General features: G+C 42.5%; 1 protein-coding gene across 1 annotated transcript in view; it reads right to left on the minus strand.

Annotated features, from left to right (window-relative positions):
* LOC115174747 (mitochondrial peptide methionine sulfoxide reductase-like) overlaps positions 1 to 11,147 on the minus strand; it is a 117,203-nt gene extending 106,056 nt beyond the window's left edge. The window contains exon 1 of the mRNA XM_029733571.1: positions 10,960 to 11,147. Within this exon, the coding sequence (XP_029589431.1) occupies positions 10,960 to 11,095 (136 nt within the window). The 5' untranslated portion in view covers positions 11,096 to 11,147. The remainder of the gene's footprint in view (positions 1 to 10,959) is intronic.
* Between the last annotated feature and the right edge of the window lie 7,427 nt (positions 11,148 to 18,574).

Genomic DNA, 18,574 nt, shown 5'->3' on the forward strand with positions numbered 1-18,574 from the left:
TCTGTAAACAATTGTTGGAAAAATGACTTGTGTCATGCACAAAGTAGATGTCCTAACAGACTTGTCAAAACTATAGTTTGTTGACAAGAAATTTGTGGAGTGTATGTAAACTTCCGACTTCAACTGTACTTTGTGAGTGGCAGACGCATTCTGGGATTTTTTTAAGGGGGAGGGCAAACTCAGACTTCGAGGAGGTCCAGAGGAACTGTTCTATGCCATTGTCACTACAATACAGAAGTTTCAATACTGTAAAATACAATACACGATATGTAGTTCACTACTCCAACACTGAAGACTGGCTGCGTTACAAGTGTTACCAGTTTGTAGTTTTGAACTAAGAGTTTTGAAAATTCACCACATACTAATTAAGAACAAATTGTGATTTACAATGATGGTCTGTTGTGTGTGTGTGTGTTTCATAGTGATAGCAAAGAGGGCTGCTCTGCTCCTTCATCTCCCAATTATGTGTCAACATCAAACATGGTCTCTCTCTCCAGCTCCTTACCTAGGTCTATGGGCGGATTGAGCTCACACATAAAAGGAAGTTTTTCTTCCCCAGAGGGAGAAACACTGGAAACAAAAACAGTGCAGGACTCAGGACACAATACATCTTTAATTCTGTCAGTTCTTTGCTCAGGTGTTGTGTATTTCTTCCAAAGGGTGGGGAGAGGAGAGCGGAGAGAGGGAGCTCATTCCTTCCTGTGTATCCTAGTTGTAGTGATCCTCTCTGTCTGTGAAGGCCAAATCCAATCTTTTGTATTTTGTGTTATTCTAACCCTCTGAACCTCCTCCCCAGGGGTGTAAACTGACAATCCAAATACATTTAAGAGCAACGCTCCACTATACTAGATTAAAGAACTCAATCAAAGAGAACATTTTGATAAACCTCGTGTGCTTTCGGAGACGTGACAATAGTTCAACAATGTGTATAACAAATATATGCATATTTTGTGACAAAGACCACAACATTCGTACTAACAGCAACTACTGTATATCCCCTCTTGTAATGAGATAACCAGTTAAGAGTTATCGCAATACCATTTCAAATGGGGAAATGTAGGTTAGTTACCATAACATGACATGCCCACCCACATACTGTAACATCAGCTTCATCTAACTCCATACCTCAGAATATATGACAGAACACAGGATTTAAGAGCCTGGCTTCCAGCAATAATCTAACTGCTTAATGGAAACCCTTCACAGTCAGCAGCAACAGCAGAACTACAGCAATAGAGGAGGTCTGGGTCACAGGTCAACAGCCATATATTCAACCAGCTTCCGCGCCATTGCATCAAAGCTTCGCTCTGTTCTAAGAGGATACAAAACAGAGTAGTGAGGTTACACAGGAAACCACCAACCACATGTGTAATGGCAATCCATTATGCAATCAAGAGAAGTTATGCAACGAGGGTAACGAAGGGTTAATCAGCCATCGTGCCACTCCACCAAGCAATGTCACAGAAATGCCTCCACACATGGCAACAGCACAGCATCCGTTGCTATCGGAGCCCTGGAATGAGTGCATGGGCTGAGAAGGGGAGAGAGGTGTGTGTGTTTGTATGAGGGTTTTCACACAGGCCAGCCTAATGGCATCTCACCAACAGTGGGCTAAGCTCACACTGAAACCTCCAGCACTCACTCCCACTAACAACCAGAGTAGATGTCAGGTACGTTATGCAAAATAACTATCATGAGAGAGAGAGAGAGACACAGAGAGAGAGAGAGAGAGAGAGAGAGAGAGAGAGACAGAATGAGGAGAGACAGAGAGAGAGGGGTATAGAGATAGAGAGGGATAAAGAAGAAAAATAGAGAGAATGAGGAGAGAGAGGATTTGAGAGAGAGAGAGAGAGAGAGGGGGGGGAGAGAGATGGAGAGGGATAAAGGAGAGAAATAGAGACAGAATGAGGAGAGAGAGGATTTGAGAGAGAGGGGGGGAGAGAGATGGAGAGGGATAAAGGAGAGAAATAGACACCGAATGAGGAGAGAGAGGATTTGAGAGAGAGGGGGGGAGAGAGATGGAGAGGGATAAAGGAGAAAAATAGAGACAGAATGAGGAGAGAGGATTTGAGAAAGAGAGAGGGGGAGAGAGATGGAGAGGGATAAAGGAGAAAAATAGAGACAGAATGAGGAGAGAGGATTTGAGAGAGAGAGAGGGGGAGAGAGATGGAGAGGGATAAAGGAGAAAAATAGAGACAGAATGAGGAGAGAGGATTTGAGAAAGAGAGAGGGGGAGAGAGATGGAGAGGGATAAAGGAGAAAAATAGAGACAGAATGAGGAGAGAGGATTTGAGAGAGAGAGAGGGGGAGAGAGATGGAGAGGGATAAAGGAGAAAAATAGAGACAGAATGAGGAGAGAGAGGATTTGAGAGAGAGAGAGGGGGAGAGAGATGGAGAGGGATAAAGGAGAGAAATAGAGACAGAATGAGGAGAGAGAGGATTTGAGAGAGAGAGAGGGGGAGAGAGATGGAGAGGGATAAAGGAGAAAAATAGAGACAGAATGAGGAGAGAGAGGATTTGAGAGAGAGAGAGGGGGAGAGAGATGGAGAGGGATAAAGGAGAAAAATAGAGACAGAATGAGGAGAGAGAGGATTTGAGAGAGAGAGAGGGGGAGAGAGATGGAGAGGGATAAAGGAGAAAAATAGAGACAGAATGAGGAGAGAGAGGATTTGAGAGAGAGAGAGGGGGAGAGAGATGGAGAGGGATAAAGGAGAAAAATAGAGACAGAATGAGGAGAGAGAGGATTTGAGAGAGAGAGAGGGGGAGAGAGATGGAGAGGGATAAAGGAGAAAAATAGAGACAGAATGAGGAGAGAGAGGATTTGAGAGAGAGAGAGGGGGAGAGAGATGGAGAGGGATAAAGGAGAAAAATAGAGACAGAATGAGGAGAGAGGATTTGAGAGAGAGAGAGGGGGAGAGAGATGGAGAGGGATAAAGGAGAAAAATAGAGACAGAATGAGGAGAGAGAGGATTTGAGAGAGAGAGAGGGGGAGAGAGATGGAGAGGGATAAAGGAGAAAAATAGAGACAGAATGAGGAGAGAGAGGATTTGAGAGAGAGGGGGGGAGAGAGAAAAGCCACTGAGCTATAATGGGAGAGCTAAACAATATCACATTGTGTTGAGGTGTGAGGACAGTTATATGACAAATTAGCCAAAAGATCATTAGGCAAATGATCCTCTTAATGATAATCAGGGGGGTCCGATTATCCTACTATTTTGGGGTCCTGTATGGCTCAGTTGGTAGAGCATGGCGCTTGCAACACAAAGATTGTGGGTTCGATACCCACAGGGGACCATTTATGCACTCACTACTGTAAATTGCTCTGGATAAGAGTCTGCTGAATGACTCAAACGTAATGAAACAAATCATAAGGACCAGGAAGTGGTGCTGATTTGCTTGATTTGTTCTTTACCCAACCAGATGGTCTCTTGGGAAAAGATGCTGAGCTCAGTTGGTAGAGCATGGCACTTGCAACACCAAGGTTGTGGGTTTGATTCCAACGGGGGACCAGTACGAGAGAAAAAAAAGGTATGAAAATGTATGTACTCATTACTGTAAGTCGCTCTGGATAAGAGCATCGGCTACATGACTAAAATGCTAATGTAGAAAAAATTGAAACATCCAGCAATACAATTTCATTTCAGATCAGTTTCCTTAGCTGGCTGTGGTTCAGCCAATTAATATAGGGCAAATATGATAAGTAATAGCCATATTTCTGTGTAATCCCGCTCAGTAATGAGATGAGCCAGGTCACAGAAATATTTCTCACCGTAACACACTAATGAATACAGAGCTGTGGCCCTCAGAATATCCTTCCTCCAATTTGTTTTTAAGAGACTTTTTAAAGATTTATGAGAGTCGTAGAACATCATTAGCATTATCATGACATAATTAATCTGATTAATAACCCCCACCTGGTGGGTTTGAGGTTAATGAATGAATCTTTAATTTGTTACATCTAATCTTCCATTTAATTAAAGTTGTGTGCCTAGGGCTAATATAACGATCCTTGATTACCATCAACTGTTTTCAGATCGGGGTAGTCATAGCGTGACAAGCTAATGAATTGTCCTCCTATAACACTTCCACCTCGGTTTCAGATACATGGGGTAGGCAACCAGATTCACTAAATTATTCATAGATTTACTCTTTTTTGCTTGGTGTTAAGCGATGACAACATGTCTACTTTGTAGGAGTGTAGACACAGACAGTCACTTTAACTCCAATCCAGTCACACAGAAAATGTAGAGAAATTGGTCCCAGATGGGTTTGACCCAACATGTGACCGGTACACCACAACAGTGTGTGGTTTGCCATTAAGAGCAGAAGAAGTCACAGTTTGGAATCATAGAACTGGGTTTCTAAGCATTTAAACAACTGGATCTAGACTGAAAGACAAGATAACATTAACTAAGAGACATCTTAAACTGAGTTTATACTCAGTGGATGGTAAACTGTGGTTGAGAGAGATAAACCTCAGTGAATGACAGGTAATCTAAGTTCTCTGAGGTGCAAGCGGTGCCAATTTTGTCTGTGGGGTTATCAGTGTCAGTGAAAACAAGGGACACTTATGGTGAAATCCCATGCATGTCACCAGAGTCTACGCTGGCATTAGCCAGGATCATTACTCAGCATGTGACAAATTAAGACATATCTTGGCACAACAGAGGCCGATAAGCCTTTAAAACTCACTTAACAGGCATGATAAACCCTGCAATATTGCTCACAGGCAACCCGAGTACTCATTCTCTGTCACTGGAGGCCTTGGGTTGAAGATTTGTGCTGTGTTTGCCGGGGAAGTTTCTCTGGATTAAAGTCGAAGGGCAGAGAGAGAGAGAGAGAGAGAGAGAGAGAGAGAGAGAGAGAGAGAGAGAGAGAGAGAGAGAGAGAGAGAGAGACACTGCTGGATGACAGTGACCTGTGAAGATGAGAGCTTTGTGAATAATTCATGGATAGGCGAAGTCGGCCATGCATGCATGGGTGGACTTGGGTAAAGCCAAAATCGGAGAGCTTCCTCCTCCACTACGCCATTGCCCTCCACATGAGTGGGCACTGGAGGCCAGAGCAGAGCTTCAGTCCAACCATGACCATCAGACGCAGTCACTCACAAACCCAACAATCAGTCCCGCTATCCGGAGACTTCAGGTTCTTCTAAGAAGTCAAACTTTTCTCAAGTTCACTGCCTTTCTTCGGTTACTTGTGTTAACACTTTCAGAACGGTCGAGACTTGAGACAGGACAGAATCATGTAGCTATTGTCTTACATTCTGTTTAAAACGGGAAGTGTTAAATAGAAAAGTAGTCATAACTCTGCTAAGCAGGGGGAGTAGCTAGCTAGCCAAGCTAAAAGCCAATGCCAAATGCTAGTAGTGCTTGTAGACAAGGCCCCCAAGTTCAGGCCTAACTTCCTACCCTAAACCTCCTTTAAAAGACTGACGTCGTGTTTCAGGTTACTTGGGTACAAAAGGAAGACCCTCGGGAGCAGAGAGCCGTGTGTAAATGCATCAGCAGGTCTACGTCTTCCCCTCCCATCCCTCCTCATACTCTCAGAGCTGGAGACTGAGGCCCTCACCCCTGCATGAACCTGGACTTCTGATCAGGAGGAGAGAACAGCAGCACTCCAACACCAAACAGAATTTCCTTCAACCTTTAGTTCCAACCCCATTTACAGAATCGAAATCTAAAAGGACAATTAGGGACTTCTTAATCGCCATTATCTTGATTCTGTGATACTAGAATTTGGATAATTGTGATTCATTAATGCGTCATCAGTACAGTAATAGCCACAGCTAAATGAGCTGGCCATTCATTTTCATTAACTTGAATGAAAATGGACTATAAAAACACAACACTGCTGCCTGCTTTCTGTTGTCCATAATTTGAAGCTAAATATAAGGACAAGTAATGATGAAATCACCTCCAACACGACAGAGAGAGGCAAAATATGATGTTTCCACAACAAATGTTCATAATTATGAGAGCCATCACAGTACACCTGCTGACTCCACCTGCTATCAGTGCAAACACATCTGGCAGAGTGTAATTTGCCTTGGCAGCGATTCAATATAAATCTTGAGGGGAACATTTCTTACTTTTCTATTAGCCTTTCCCTGCAGTTATTAATCAAGTGCCAGACACAAATCAGAAACCATCATGCACAGCGCTTCCTAAGGATGACCGAGGGGGAGATGGCACTGCTGTGCCTGTGACAGACAACAGGAGGGGGGATATCAGCCACACGGTGGAGATGAGAAAAGCCGCTGGTTCCGGGGGATTCGGAGACTGGGAGACCACTCTCTCTGCAGGGGCTGTGGCCAGTATGAAAATCAGCAGCGAGGATGTTGATCGTGGGAAAGCGGTAGAATGGTAGGCACACCGGGTCCTCTGGGGAGGGATGGATGATCCTTCAGGAGACGTTTTAAGTCATCCCTGACAATCCCCAGCCTCCGTTAAGTGCCTTCCTTCTTCATATAGCAGGAAAACAGTGCTAGACTTCTGAAGTGTCCCGGGGACAACAACACAGCTGGTAAGTAAGGAACACCTATGGTTTCTTTATGGTCTAACGGGAGAGGAAGTAGACGTCTTAATCTGTAGAAAACAGACATAACATATAACTTACCTTACACAGTACCACACTCTCATTGTGAAGCTGAGAATGGATTGTATTGAAGAAACCTTACATATTAGAAGAAAACCAGTCAGGCCTGTAGAACTCTCTTTCAACTGAGAGTAGGCAGCTTGGAGAAACTGCACTACTAGTCCAGTGCCTCACACAGACTACTGTAGATTGACTGGCCTCAGATCTCAAATCCAAATGTTGGAGAATCTCAGTCCTTTGCAGGCGAGATATCTTCAAATGTTCTTCAGTGCGTCCAACTGCGAGACACAACGGAACTCTAAAGCTTGGTCAAAGAGCACTTGGCCTGAGTAACCAGTTGTTGTTGTTTCGCTGTAAACCCCTCTCACAAAGAGGACAACTTAGTGACAACAGAGGCAGTTAGGGAGGTGGTCCAACGTATTTCTGTGGCCAGTTATCTCCATTCTGACCCTAGGGGTGCATTGAAGTCAGTGATTTTTACGATCACAAAACTTTGGAAGGTGAAATCTACTCCCAGTGATGTACGGTTGGCGACTTAAGGTTTGATCTATGGAAAGGCAAAAAACTTTTTTCTTGACAGTTGCTTGGCCACAACAGTTCTGGCAGTCCTTTATGGATAAAATCCAGGTCCACTTTTGAGAGTCCTTTTGTGTTCAAAACATAGCCAGAAAAGACAGATGCGGCGGCTTCATTCGCTTAGAAATTACAAAGAAAGATTGAGTTGAAATGACATGGTCATCTCTTGGCTCAAGTAACCTCCTCCAGTCACGAAAATAAGCATTGTGTAGCTCTGCTGGAATTAGAACATATTTTTGGTGACTATGCTTGTGCCCCATTCACCCTCGGCGTCCTCAAATTTTTCAAAGTAGTTTTCTCGACTTGTTTTCTTGTTTGGTTTAGTTTTTTCGCGTTGAAGCAGAGTTCCTACACCCTGGGTATTTTTGATTTCCTTAGCGCAAAGCTGAGCAAACAGACAAAGGGAGCTGCGATAGAACCCTGCCAAGTCTTGCCTGGCTTTTTTCTCTTCCCCTCCTCTCCCTCTCTCTCAACATGGCAACCTTCCCGAGATGCCTTGGCGGGGTTCCAACATGTCTGTCTGAGTACCCCCCAAACACCCACCCTCCCCCCAAAATAAAACCGTTGATTTGGACAAATTGTTCAAAACGAATCTCAGATTAATTTCTGAGCTACGCCACTCGACCACTTCCTTCATCTCTGGCATCTTCCCTCTCCCGCCCCCCACCCAGATGCACACAGACACGTGTGGTACTTGGAATCCTTGCCAGCCAATACCTCCCAATGCCTACCCACACACCCCCTTAACCTCTCCATACCCCCACCACAGCCCATTCCCCTCTCCCCTCTCCTTCCCACCCTCACCCAAGCAAGTCACGCAGGGAGTTCCTCCATGTCTCTCTCGATGAGACTCCCCAAAAATATCTCTGGGATGTCTTTACAAGACCTGAAGCAGCTTCGCTTTTTCAATGCCGGGGTAGTCTATTCACCATGTGCCAAGGCACAGCATCTCCCGCCATTCTGAGGGGAGCACCTCAGTGCCCACATCGCTGGTGCCAACTCACCACTGCCTGCCTCCATGTTCACACCATCCAGTAGCACATAGCCACAATCCCCATCCCACGCAACAGCCTAGCATGGTGGAATTTGGACTGGCAGATGCAGGAGTGATCCTATAGGGAATAAATAAGACGCACAGCAAAACAGAGGCTGTTGATTGGCTGTCAATTTCTCTTAAAGCCATTTTGCTACTTTATTAATTCCTGGCTTTCCCCGACAGTTTGGGATATTAGATTAAAATGGATTTTAAACCATGTAGCTCGTAGACTACAATAAATGTTTACATAAGGTAAAATCCCTTGTAAGATCTCCTTATATCCATTAACTGACTAGAGGGGATGCAGCAGGTTTTTTATTTAGTGAGGTGGAGGGAATATATATGTGCTGACTTACACTTTGCAACAATGCAACTGATTATTCCTGATTATGAAAGAAAACTGAAAACACAATCTACAACAAACAGTCCAAGTCCATCAGTATCCCTATCTATTCTAGAAGAGGACTGTGGATGGATAGTACAGCATACACCTTACACAATCACATCATTTGGAATGACCACATAAATCAGGATTGACCCCTATTCTCTTTCACTGGAAGCTGCTCTACACAGAACTAGAGCCATCTGTGATCCCAGCATCTACTGGGATTTGGATGAATTTCACCATGTCCATAAGTAAATAACCATTTCAATGTCCATAAAATGCATAACAGATACCATGGCTACGCTCTTATCCAGGACATCATAATCCTGCAGGGCAATAAATGAATCCACTTCATTCTGTCTCTGACCCTTCATTCCTCTTTCCTCACTGTTCCAACGCCCCGTCATGTGTGACCTTCAGCGGGCTAGCAGCAACATCAGGATGCCTTAACAGAGCGAGCAGAGCCACGTGCAGTGGTGTGGTGCCTGTCTGTGTAGCCGTGCGTGCGTCTCCTGGCAACCTGCCAGCCCCGTGGTGCAGTGATGTTGCCATAGGGCTGGGACTGGGGAGGGAGGCCAGGGCTGTATGGGGCTGGTAATCAGACCACTGCAGTCCTGCAGGGTGGATCCCTTCCCTGCATGGTCACGCTTCATGCCATTGCACACAGTTCCCATGTGAGCCGCATCTCAAGCAGCCTTCAGCTGCTCCCACCAGGCCTTTTACTTGCCCTCTCTCTTACACACACACACACACACACACACACACACACACACACACACACACACACACACACACACACACACAAACACACACACACACACTTATTTGGGGCAATTCTGAAGAAAAGTGAAATGCCGTTTACGATTTGACAGTATAACTAGGTGTTGTGTTAGACATCCAATCAGATGGGGCCTGTTCTGAGAAAACCGTAGGACCCCAGACAATTACTGTTATGATTTTCCCATCCTATGGTGACAGGAACCAAGCAACACAAGGTACTGCAATTGTTTTTTCTCTCTTGCCTTTTCCTTGCGATCGATGTTTGATGTCATGCGGCGAGCTCCTAGTGCTCTCTCTCTTTGCCTACAGTGCAAAAGCTAGTAGGCTACATGTTTTCATTCTCATCACTGCAGACCGCACCCCTCTACCCTTCAAATGTTATGTAACTCAACTTGTGTCAGCCATTCCCCGCAAACTGAAAGTTTTTCCTTTTTCCATCCTCTGAGAGTCAGACAGGAAATACAATTAATCTTTAATCTAAATGGAGTGTTGGAGATAGCATCTTTCTTTAGACATCATTTTTTATTTTATGTAACCTTTATTTAACTAAGTCAGTTAAGAACAAATTCTTATTTACAATGACGGCCTAACCTGACCAAACCCGGGCCAAATGTGCACCGGCATATGGGACTCCCAATCACGGCCGGATGTGATACAACCTGGATTCTAACCAGGAACTGTAGTGACACCTCTTGCACTGAGATACAGTGCCTTAGACCGCTGCGCCATTCGGGAGCCCCTGAAAACATTATGTTTTGCACCACTGACTTTAAACTAGCAAAAATTCCCCCAAGCGAGTCAAGTTCTTGCCAGTAGGATAGAATGCATATTCAATCACTTTAAGCTCAGTGAGATCCAATAGAAATATCCTTGGTATAAGGCCTACTTAATTGCAGGATTAACAGTAATATGCACTATAATTTTCCAGCCTTTATTATTATTATTTGTATATATATATATATATATATATATAATTTTTTTTTTTTACAAATTATTAGCTTTGGAACAGGTTGCCTTAATCATAGGTGTGTGTGTGTGTGTGTGTGTGTGTGTGTGTGTGTGTGTGTGTGTGTGTGTGTGTGTGTGTGTGTGTGTGTGTGTGAACTGTGCAGAGAAAGGGAGAAATAGAGAGAGACTAGTCTACATTAGGGTCGTCCCTACCCTAAACCCGAACCTTAACCATTTGAAATGTCAACTTCAATAGGGTAGGAACGTCCCAAGGAACCCGGATTGCACGGACCTTTCTTCATCAGTTTAATAGCAGCGAGAAGTGAATATACGCATGCGCAATATGGAGGTTTCAGTGACAAAACAAAGCTTCTGCTGCGCTTTAAAGTCATAGCAGGGCAGAAGTGTAGTCAATTCGTGCAACACAGACGTATGTCGGCTACACAGTCGTACGACAAGTGCTTGTTGACATAAATATCAACTGTACACGCTTTGTGTTTTCAATGTTTACATAATTAGGCCAACTTCGGGTGTTTTGCTAAGCAACTAGGTATGTAGGCTAGCTACTATAGGCTATAGCTACCGAGCCTAGGACAACATGCGACACAGACGACACACACAGGGAAAGTCATCCTACCTGATACTTTTAAACTTTCACTTCTCCCGGGTAGAGCGGTCTCTGGAGTCGCCATCTGTGTTTTGGAAGAGATATCTCCCATTCTACTGTGGGTAAAATGACGCCAAATCAAACGGAGTCGAGTCGTTACAACCATTGAGCTCAGCGGTAGCAGTCGTGCGGACACAAACTAGCCGAGCCTTCTTACTTCCCTACATAACAACTTGTGTAACGCACCAGTTTTCATGTTTATAGTCTACAATTGGCTGAGCACAGCCTATTATCAAACCTGCATAAAATTATATATTTCATTTAGCTATAGGCCTAAGTAATTAAAGCAAATGTAATAATGAATAAATGTAGTTTGCATTAAAAAAAATATTGGGCTATAGGCTGAAAGACCTATGAATGCCAAAAACCGCCTATATGAAATGTTGAGGTAAATTATGCCATTATCAGGATATAATTAAGCAATAATGCACGACGAGATGTGGTATATGGCCAATATACCACGGCTATCCAGGAGTGCCTGGATACAGCCCTTATTGGCCATATACCACAAACCACTGAGGTGCCTTATTGCTATTATAAACTGGTTACCAACGTAATTAGAGCAGTAAAAATACATGTTTTCTCATACCAGTGGTATATGGTCTGATATACCACGGCTGTCAGCCAATCAGCATTCAGGGCTCGAACCACCCAGTTTATAATGGAAACAATCATTTGTGTAGCCAATCATGTTTCAGCCTTGATAGATTGTAACGTTAGTAAAACAACGCATTGTAACCATATTTTGAGACACAAGTCAGGTTCTGGTAGTCTCGTTGAACTAGAATAACGAAATGCATGACCTGACAAAATATAGCCATTCAAAAAATATATATACATTTGCCCTCCTTTTCTTTTAAACATTCTGTTATTTTCTTAATCAGGCTTTGACTATTTTGTCATGGTCCATTTTATGAAATAAGCATGTTGCCAGAGTTGAACCATTGCATTTTTTATAGCTTGTTGCATTATTAAATAGTTTTGAAATAGTTATTGTTAATAAATAAAGAATGGAATACATTGGGGAAAATGTCCTATCTGTTCATTTCTCAGGCAACATTTGCTGATAAAAAATAAGTCTGTCAAGTTATTAACAAAGTTACTCAAATGAATATGAAAGAGGTTTACGCAAGTTTGAATTAAAAAGGATTTGCCTCTTCAAGTGTGGAGAAACGCGAATCTAGTTTTTGGTTCAAGGCCCTTGCACACAGCGCTGTTCCGAGGGGCTTTGGGTACCATGCCTGAGCGGGCAACTAACATTGCCATTTAAAAAGATTTGTGTAAACTCGTTTTCAGCAGATAAATGTGCAATAATCTGGAGTTAAAGCAAACAGCTGTGAATGAGTTTAGATCATGTATAAACTTCAATTGTATTTGGAATTTATTGTTGGCCTTTTTCGAAAATCTGCATTTTTTTGGACAAGATTTCTCTGCAACAGACTCGAATGTTATAGGCATAGAGATACACGTCAAATAAATCAAATTGTATTGGTCGCATACACATTCTTATCAGATGTTATTGCGGGTGTAGAGAAATGATTATGTTCCTAGCTCCAACAGCGCAGTAATATCTAACAATACACACGAATATAAAATGTAAAAGAATGGAATTAAGAAATATAGAAATATTAGGTCGAGCAATGTCGGAGTCCGGAGTGTATATATATATATATATATATATACATACATACAAAACACACACACACACATATATATATATATATATATATATATATGTGTGTGTGTGTGTGTGTGTGTGTGTGTGTGTATGTATGTACCGCAATAGTTAAATAGGATAGGCCTTGACTAGAATACAGTATATACATATGAAGTGGATAAAACTGTATGTAAACATTATTTCAAGTGGCCATTGTTCCCTTATGACTATGTAGATAGGGCAGCAACCTCTAAGGTGCAGGTAGAGTAACCCGGTGGTAGCTGTCTACTGACTGTGATTACAGTTCAGGGCAGGGTACTGGGAGGAGGCCGGCTAGTGGTGACTATTTAACAGTCTGATGGCCTTGAGATAGAAGCTGTTTTTCAGTCTCTCGGTCCCAGCTTTGATGCACCTGTACTGACCTCTCCTTCTGGATGGTAGCAGGGTTAGCAAGCCGTGGCTCGGGTGGCTGAGGTCCTTGATGACGTGGCCTAGTTAATGGGAGACTGGTGTGTTGTTAATTCCTATAGGCCTAAATCTATAGTCAGATACACTCAGGCAAATTATCTCATGTGGAAATCCACAAATAATACATAATAAAAAATGATATTAAAACATACATACGTTTTATCCAACACAATCACGTGAGAACAATTTGTTTACGGAAGTCATATAGTTGGTTATAGATACTTGGGTTTGATAAAAGGATTGGCTGGAGACTGATCGATGTTGATGCACGAGCTGAGACCACTGTCTTTCATTTGTGAAATCAATTAACTTTTATGGCTGCATAGGCCCTATAAAACTGAACAGCAATGCGTCAAGTTCACAGTGCGTCGCCTATTGTCCATAACGTTATAGACTTGATGATAAAATAGATGGGAAAGGCTGTGTTTTGTGGTCATCCATTCAACACCAATATACTACACATTCTAGATGTACACTGTGGTCACCTGCAGCCTGCAAGCCTACATTAACGCCACTGCACCCTTTCACTGCAGGGCTCGCTGGATTCGTTGGCTTCTTTGCCGCATAGAAGGCCTCTAAATCAGATAGGCTTTATTCATTACTGTGTAATATAGGTCAGCATAAAGGGGTGGATTGCAGAGCTTGGCTTACCATACAAGCCATCTGGAGTTCACTGCGCGTCGAATTTGCTCACGGGAGGCACGCGTCCGGCTGCTCGGCAGATGACACTGCGTTTTACTGCGGCACGAGAGGGGGATAAGGGGACCTCAACCAAATCCATGCATACGAACGGGTGTTCACTTTGCACAATAGAAAAGGTATGGGGTTATGGTGCAGCTATGGGTCTGGGGTTATAGTGCAGCTATAGACTACATACAACGTTGCCTTTGTTCTGCAGTACTACCACATTTTACACAATATGTAGACTGCGCCACCGATGTAGTCCTATCCAAGGCCTATTACAGAAATTATTGAAAATAGTTGAACATTTAACATTGCAATTTCCATTATTTGTACCATAAGAATTATCCACTCATATAAACGTAAGCCTAATTACCCATACATATATCATATTCCAGGCCTTTTATGATGCTATTTTTAGCGTGCACGATTAATTAACTTTTTTCATATTGGATCTCTGTGTAATTTAATTCAGGGTTCGAATGAATAACCAAAGAATCACAATAAATCAATGGGCTTCATATGGGACAGGACGGGACGGGACAGGGCGGGTGGGGGTTGGGGGAGAGAACGCACAGATGACAGGCCATATGGAGACGGCCCGTTTGGGGTAAGAATATTTTAATTCCCAATACTTCATGAACGTTTCTCGCCATGTTTGCAAAATATTTACGATTGGCCGAGTAAGAAAATACAGCAGTGTAGGCTATATGGACACAGCTCTTGAGAATTATCAATAATTAATTATGCGCAGGCACGTGCAGTTTGATAATTGTGCATTCCACATGAGCAGGGATATAGTGAAGAGGCATGGTGTCTCCATTTTTCCAGATGCCTATAAAAAGGTGCCTATAGCCTTCTTTCGCCACATCAGCCTATACGCATGGCTATAATATTAGGCACCTATATATCTATATTGTGCTAATTGAAAATGTAGCCTAATAAAATGCATCAGACATTCACATATTTGTTTTCACACGTCGATAGTAGGCCTAAGTATTTTTCATTAGAAAAACGATGTCAATGCAAAATGTAGGCTCATGATTATGGCCATCGTGTGTATTTTTCTGTTAAACACGTCTATTGTCATTGCAAGGCTTATAGGTAGGCTAATCTCGGTAAGTCAATTACACGAGAGAAAAGGGGAGTTGGAGCGTCCCATTTCGAAACCCCTCCGATTTGTTTAGTAAACCGGCAGATGCTACCTCTTCCCTTCTGAATAATTCTCAGAAGAGAAGAGAATTGGAGGAACAGCACAGGGGAGAGGAGCAGGGCGACCACGCTTTAAGCTGCGCACGGCGATGATAAACTGGGCTACTCTCCTCTCTGTCAGATGGCTCTTTGCATCAGACCCTTTTACGTGACAGTCTCGGCTGGCTCTGCCTCCAGACTGCACCAAAGCTCTCTCCTCTCAGTGTGCTGCTTAGATGTAGCCTATGCTTTTTAGCATTTCCCGCATCCTTTGAAGAGGTCAGTGTCTTTTAATGCACAATCAGTGGAATATGGGTGTTTTCATCACGGCACCAATTTCCATCTTTCGCAGCGCGCAGACAATACGGCAGAATTGATGTCACTGGAAGGACATTTCTGTTCAGCATCATCAGCGGAGGAGACCATCCTTGGTACCCAACCGGATGTACGGACTGTTTCGATGTTGTTTCGAAGAAAATGAGAGTTGATTGTAAAGGTATCGCAACAAGGCATTTCTGTAAGTTGTTCCGCTTAATAACATGTTGCAAAGTTAAGTATAAATATTTTTGCCTCAGCATTTTGACACAATATTCTGTTTTCTAAAGGGGGGGGGACTAATTCAAATACGCATAAACCTTATGTAGATATGCATGTTTTTAGTTAATTGTAAATAAAGTGCTATTTCTAAATATCGGATTGTTAGCCTACGGGTATATATATTCTTTACTTTTGGCACCTTCTCAATACGTTCTATTACAAGGCCTATTATCCGTTATATATTCTTGATTCTGTCAATATGGCTTCTGTTTATCCCCAAAACCAATGTGTTGGTCACAGCTTTGCCAAATTGTACCTCCCACTCTTTTTCTCCAATATTGAGCTAACCCCTGTGTGATGCAGGTGCGTTCAGTGCCTCCACCTCCTAACCCACCCTGCTCAACCCCCACAAAAGGCAAGGACGACTCTATTCAGCCCAACAGCTTTTCCCCCTCTTTCTTACCTCTGCTGCATTTTGCATGAGCTATCTAGGTCATTCGCATTTTAGCGTATGCAAGATTTGACAAAGCTGATGAGAAGCCAGATGGGTCCTCTTCTATTTTTTTTTTGGTATCATGGGAGTTGAGCAAAAGGACTGACTGCAGCGAGCCCTGTATTTTCGCTGCTGTCACTCGGGCCTGGCGTTCGTTGCACCACCAAGGATCGGCCTATATCTACATCCAAGGAAATAATAATATATACTACATGTCATGCGCTCGGAAGACTGCCACTGCCAGGATATAGGTAACGTAGGCCCAACAACATAACGGTTAGCTAGTTTGTGTCTTTAGATCTTCAGTGGAGTTCATATTAGTCTATATGTCATGTCGACCTCCAATAATGCAACGGTGAATAACAATGTATACGCATTAGTCGCTACAGTATTGGATAACGGTGCCTAGCCAGCGGGTGGAATACGTAGTCGTACATTTTGGTGCAAGACCGTTGCTTTCAATGAGGTTGCCCTCATTACGCGCACTGCAGCTCGTCAGGCAGTTGCCATTACAGTAGCTGTTACAGTGATACAGAGAAAGACTAAAGGGCCCTGTCTCTCCTCGTGTTCACAGCGGACCTTGATTTAAATGTCCATACAATTAAGGCACGCGGTGAATGCCAAGAGAGAGGGTAAACATCAACATGTACGATGAGAGTGTGTTCGTGTGTCATATTACACAGTAATAGGTCGTCAGATAAGCATCCACTTCAAAAGGTGAAAGGTCTTTCTTTGGAGGTTCTGTCCCGTGCCTTGTCCTAGCATTTCTGTAAGGAAGCGACTGGAGCGCGCCATTCCATTCTCTGCTATAGCCTGCACGGTTAATTGCTGTAAGGTCGAGGTGAAATCTCATCCATATAAATGCACACGCTGCGTCTTGTGGAATTTAGATCTTTGTGGATTCTTAACTGGGACACTTAGAACATTTACCTAGAAGGGGGGACTCTGGATGATGACAAAATGGAAAGTAATAGACTGTATTAAATCAACGTGTTTGTTGTATGACAATATTAAGTGAAGGCCTGTGAAATGGATTGCATAGCTTCCTATAATGGAACTAAAGGCAAACACACTAATGCGCACAACGCGTTTTGTTATACAGTGATGTATGGTCAACAAGAGATGCGTAAAATAAAATTCGCAGTACAAATCGGGACATCGGTGACATAATTCGTGTGGCAGGATTAGTTTTTCCGGCCTAGCAGCGCATGTCAAATTACTCAAGGAATACAGTGTCGTTATAGGCCTACATGTTTCGGGTCAGGGTAAAAGGAATGTGATGCGATGGATATTTTCAGCCATGAAAAACGCAGTGATTACATTCTCATATCAGCAGGGATTAACAAAAGGGCTGTGGATTATGTGGATTACGTTTTGCATGCATTTTGTAATATTCTGCAATTATGATTGTTGTAACCAATTCTTTGCAATAAAATCTCACAATGCACAAAATAATGTTAAGAATTTCTTTTTTAAAACAAATTATGCATCGGTTTTGTTTCTTTGGTGCGCTATGTTCAGACAATCCACAAATGTGAAATTAATAACATGGCTTATCAAACTGCATGGTAAACTTTCATAATGATTGTCTATATTTCAGATAACATTCCTGAAATGTATCTGGTGGTAAAGTGCATGATCACAAACAGAAATCATGTCAAAGCTTGTCATAGTAAATCAGAAGTTTTCGGTCCGACAGGTTCTTAATTAAGAAATGTTGAAGACGTATCTTTTTTTGCAGCCAAATCGAACGAAAGAGCATAACTTCAATTTGCAAATGTACCACTGTTCCTCAATAATTTTCATATGGTGTGAACGTCAGCCTGAATATAATCGATATCATGCACTCTGAAAAGGACTCGAACAGCGCGAAAACGTTTATTATTATTACATTTTTTAAATAGACTTAGTTTAGCTTATGTTTTCCCTCTAGGACCTTTGCATTTATAAATAGACCCACAGTGATTCCAACAATACCTAAAAGGGAAAAAGTTGTGCTTACTGTAGTTCGAGACAGTAACTCCTAAGTATTTCTAAGTAATGAGCACGTTTGGTTTAAAAATGATTCTTTATGCAGATAATACAAATTAAACATTTATACTGATTTAATTATCAAAATCAAAAGGCGTTCTAGACAAATGAAGGCAGTTTTACAATCATTTTGAGACATAGCATGAAGACTGTTGGGGTGTCCGTTCGGACACTTGCATCTTAACCTTAAATTGGTTTGCATAGGCTAGTTTATTCTGTTTCTTTGCAATGGTAATTCATAGACATAACACAGGATTCCTGATTTTACATTCTTATCGAGAATGCTGTTCTGTTGTATCAAATTCTGTCACATTTCCCGATGTCAGTTTGGTAATATAGTACAGGTAGGCTGATGGACAAGCGAAGAGAGGCCTGATCTGCCTATATGGGTTACATAACGCAATTTCAATATCTTGGTAAAAAACGTTATATCAATGCACTGATTTCTAATTAGGCCTATTTAAAACGTTTGGATTTGACGGAATACGCTGTGTTGCTTTCAATAAAAAAATCGGACAAACGGAAAA

Source organism: Salmo trutta, chromosome 35 (assembly GCF_901001165.1).
Source record: "Salmo trutta chromosome 35, fSalTru1.1, whole genome shotgun sequence".
NCBI lineage: Eukaryota > Metazoa > Chordata > Actinopteri > Salmoniformes > Salmonidae > Salmo > Salmo trutta.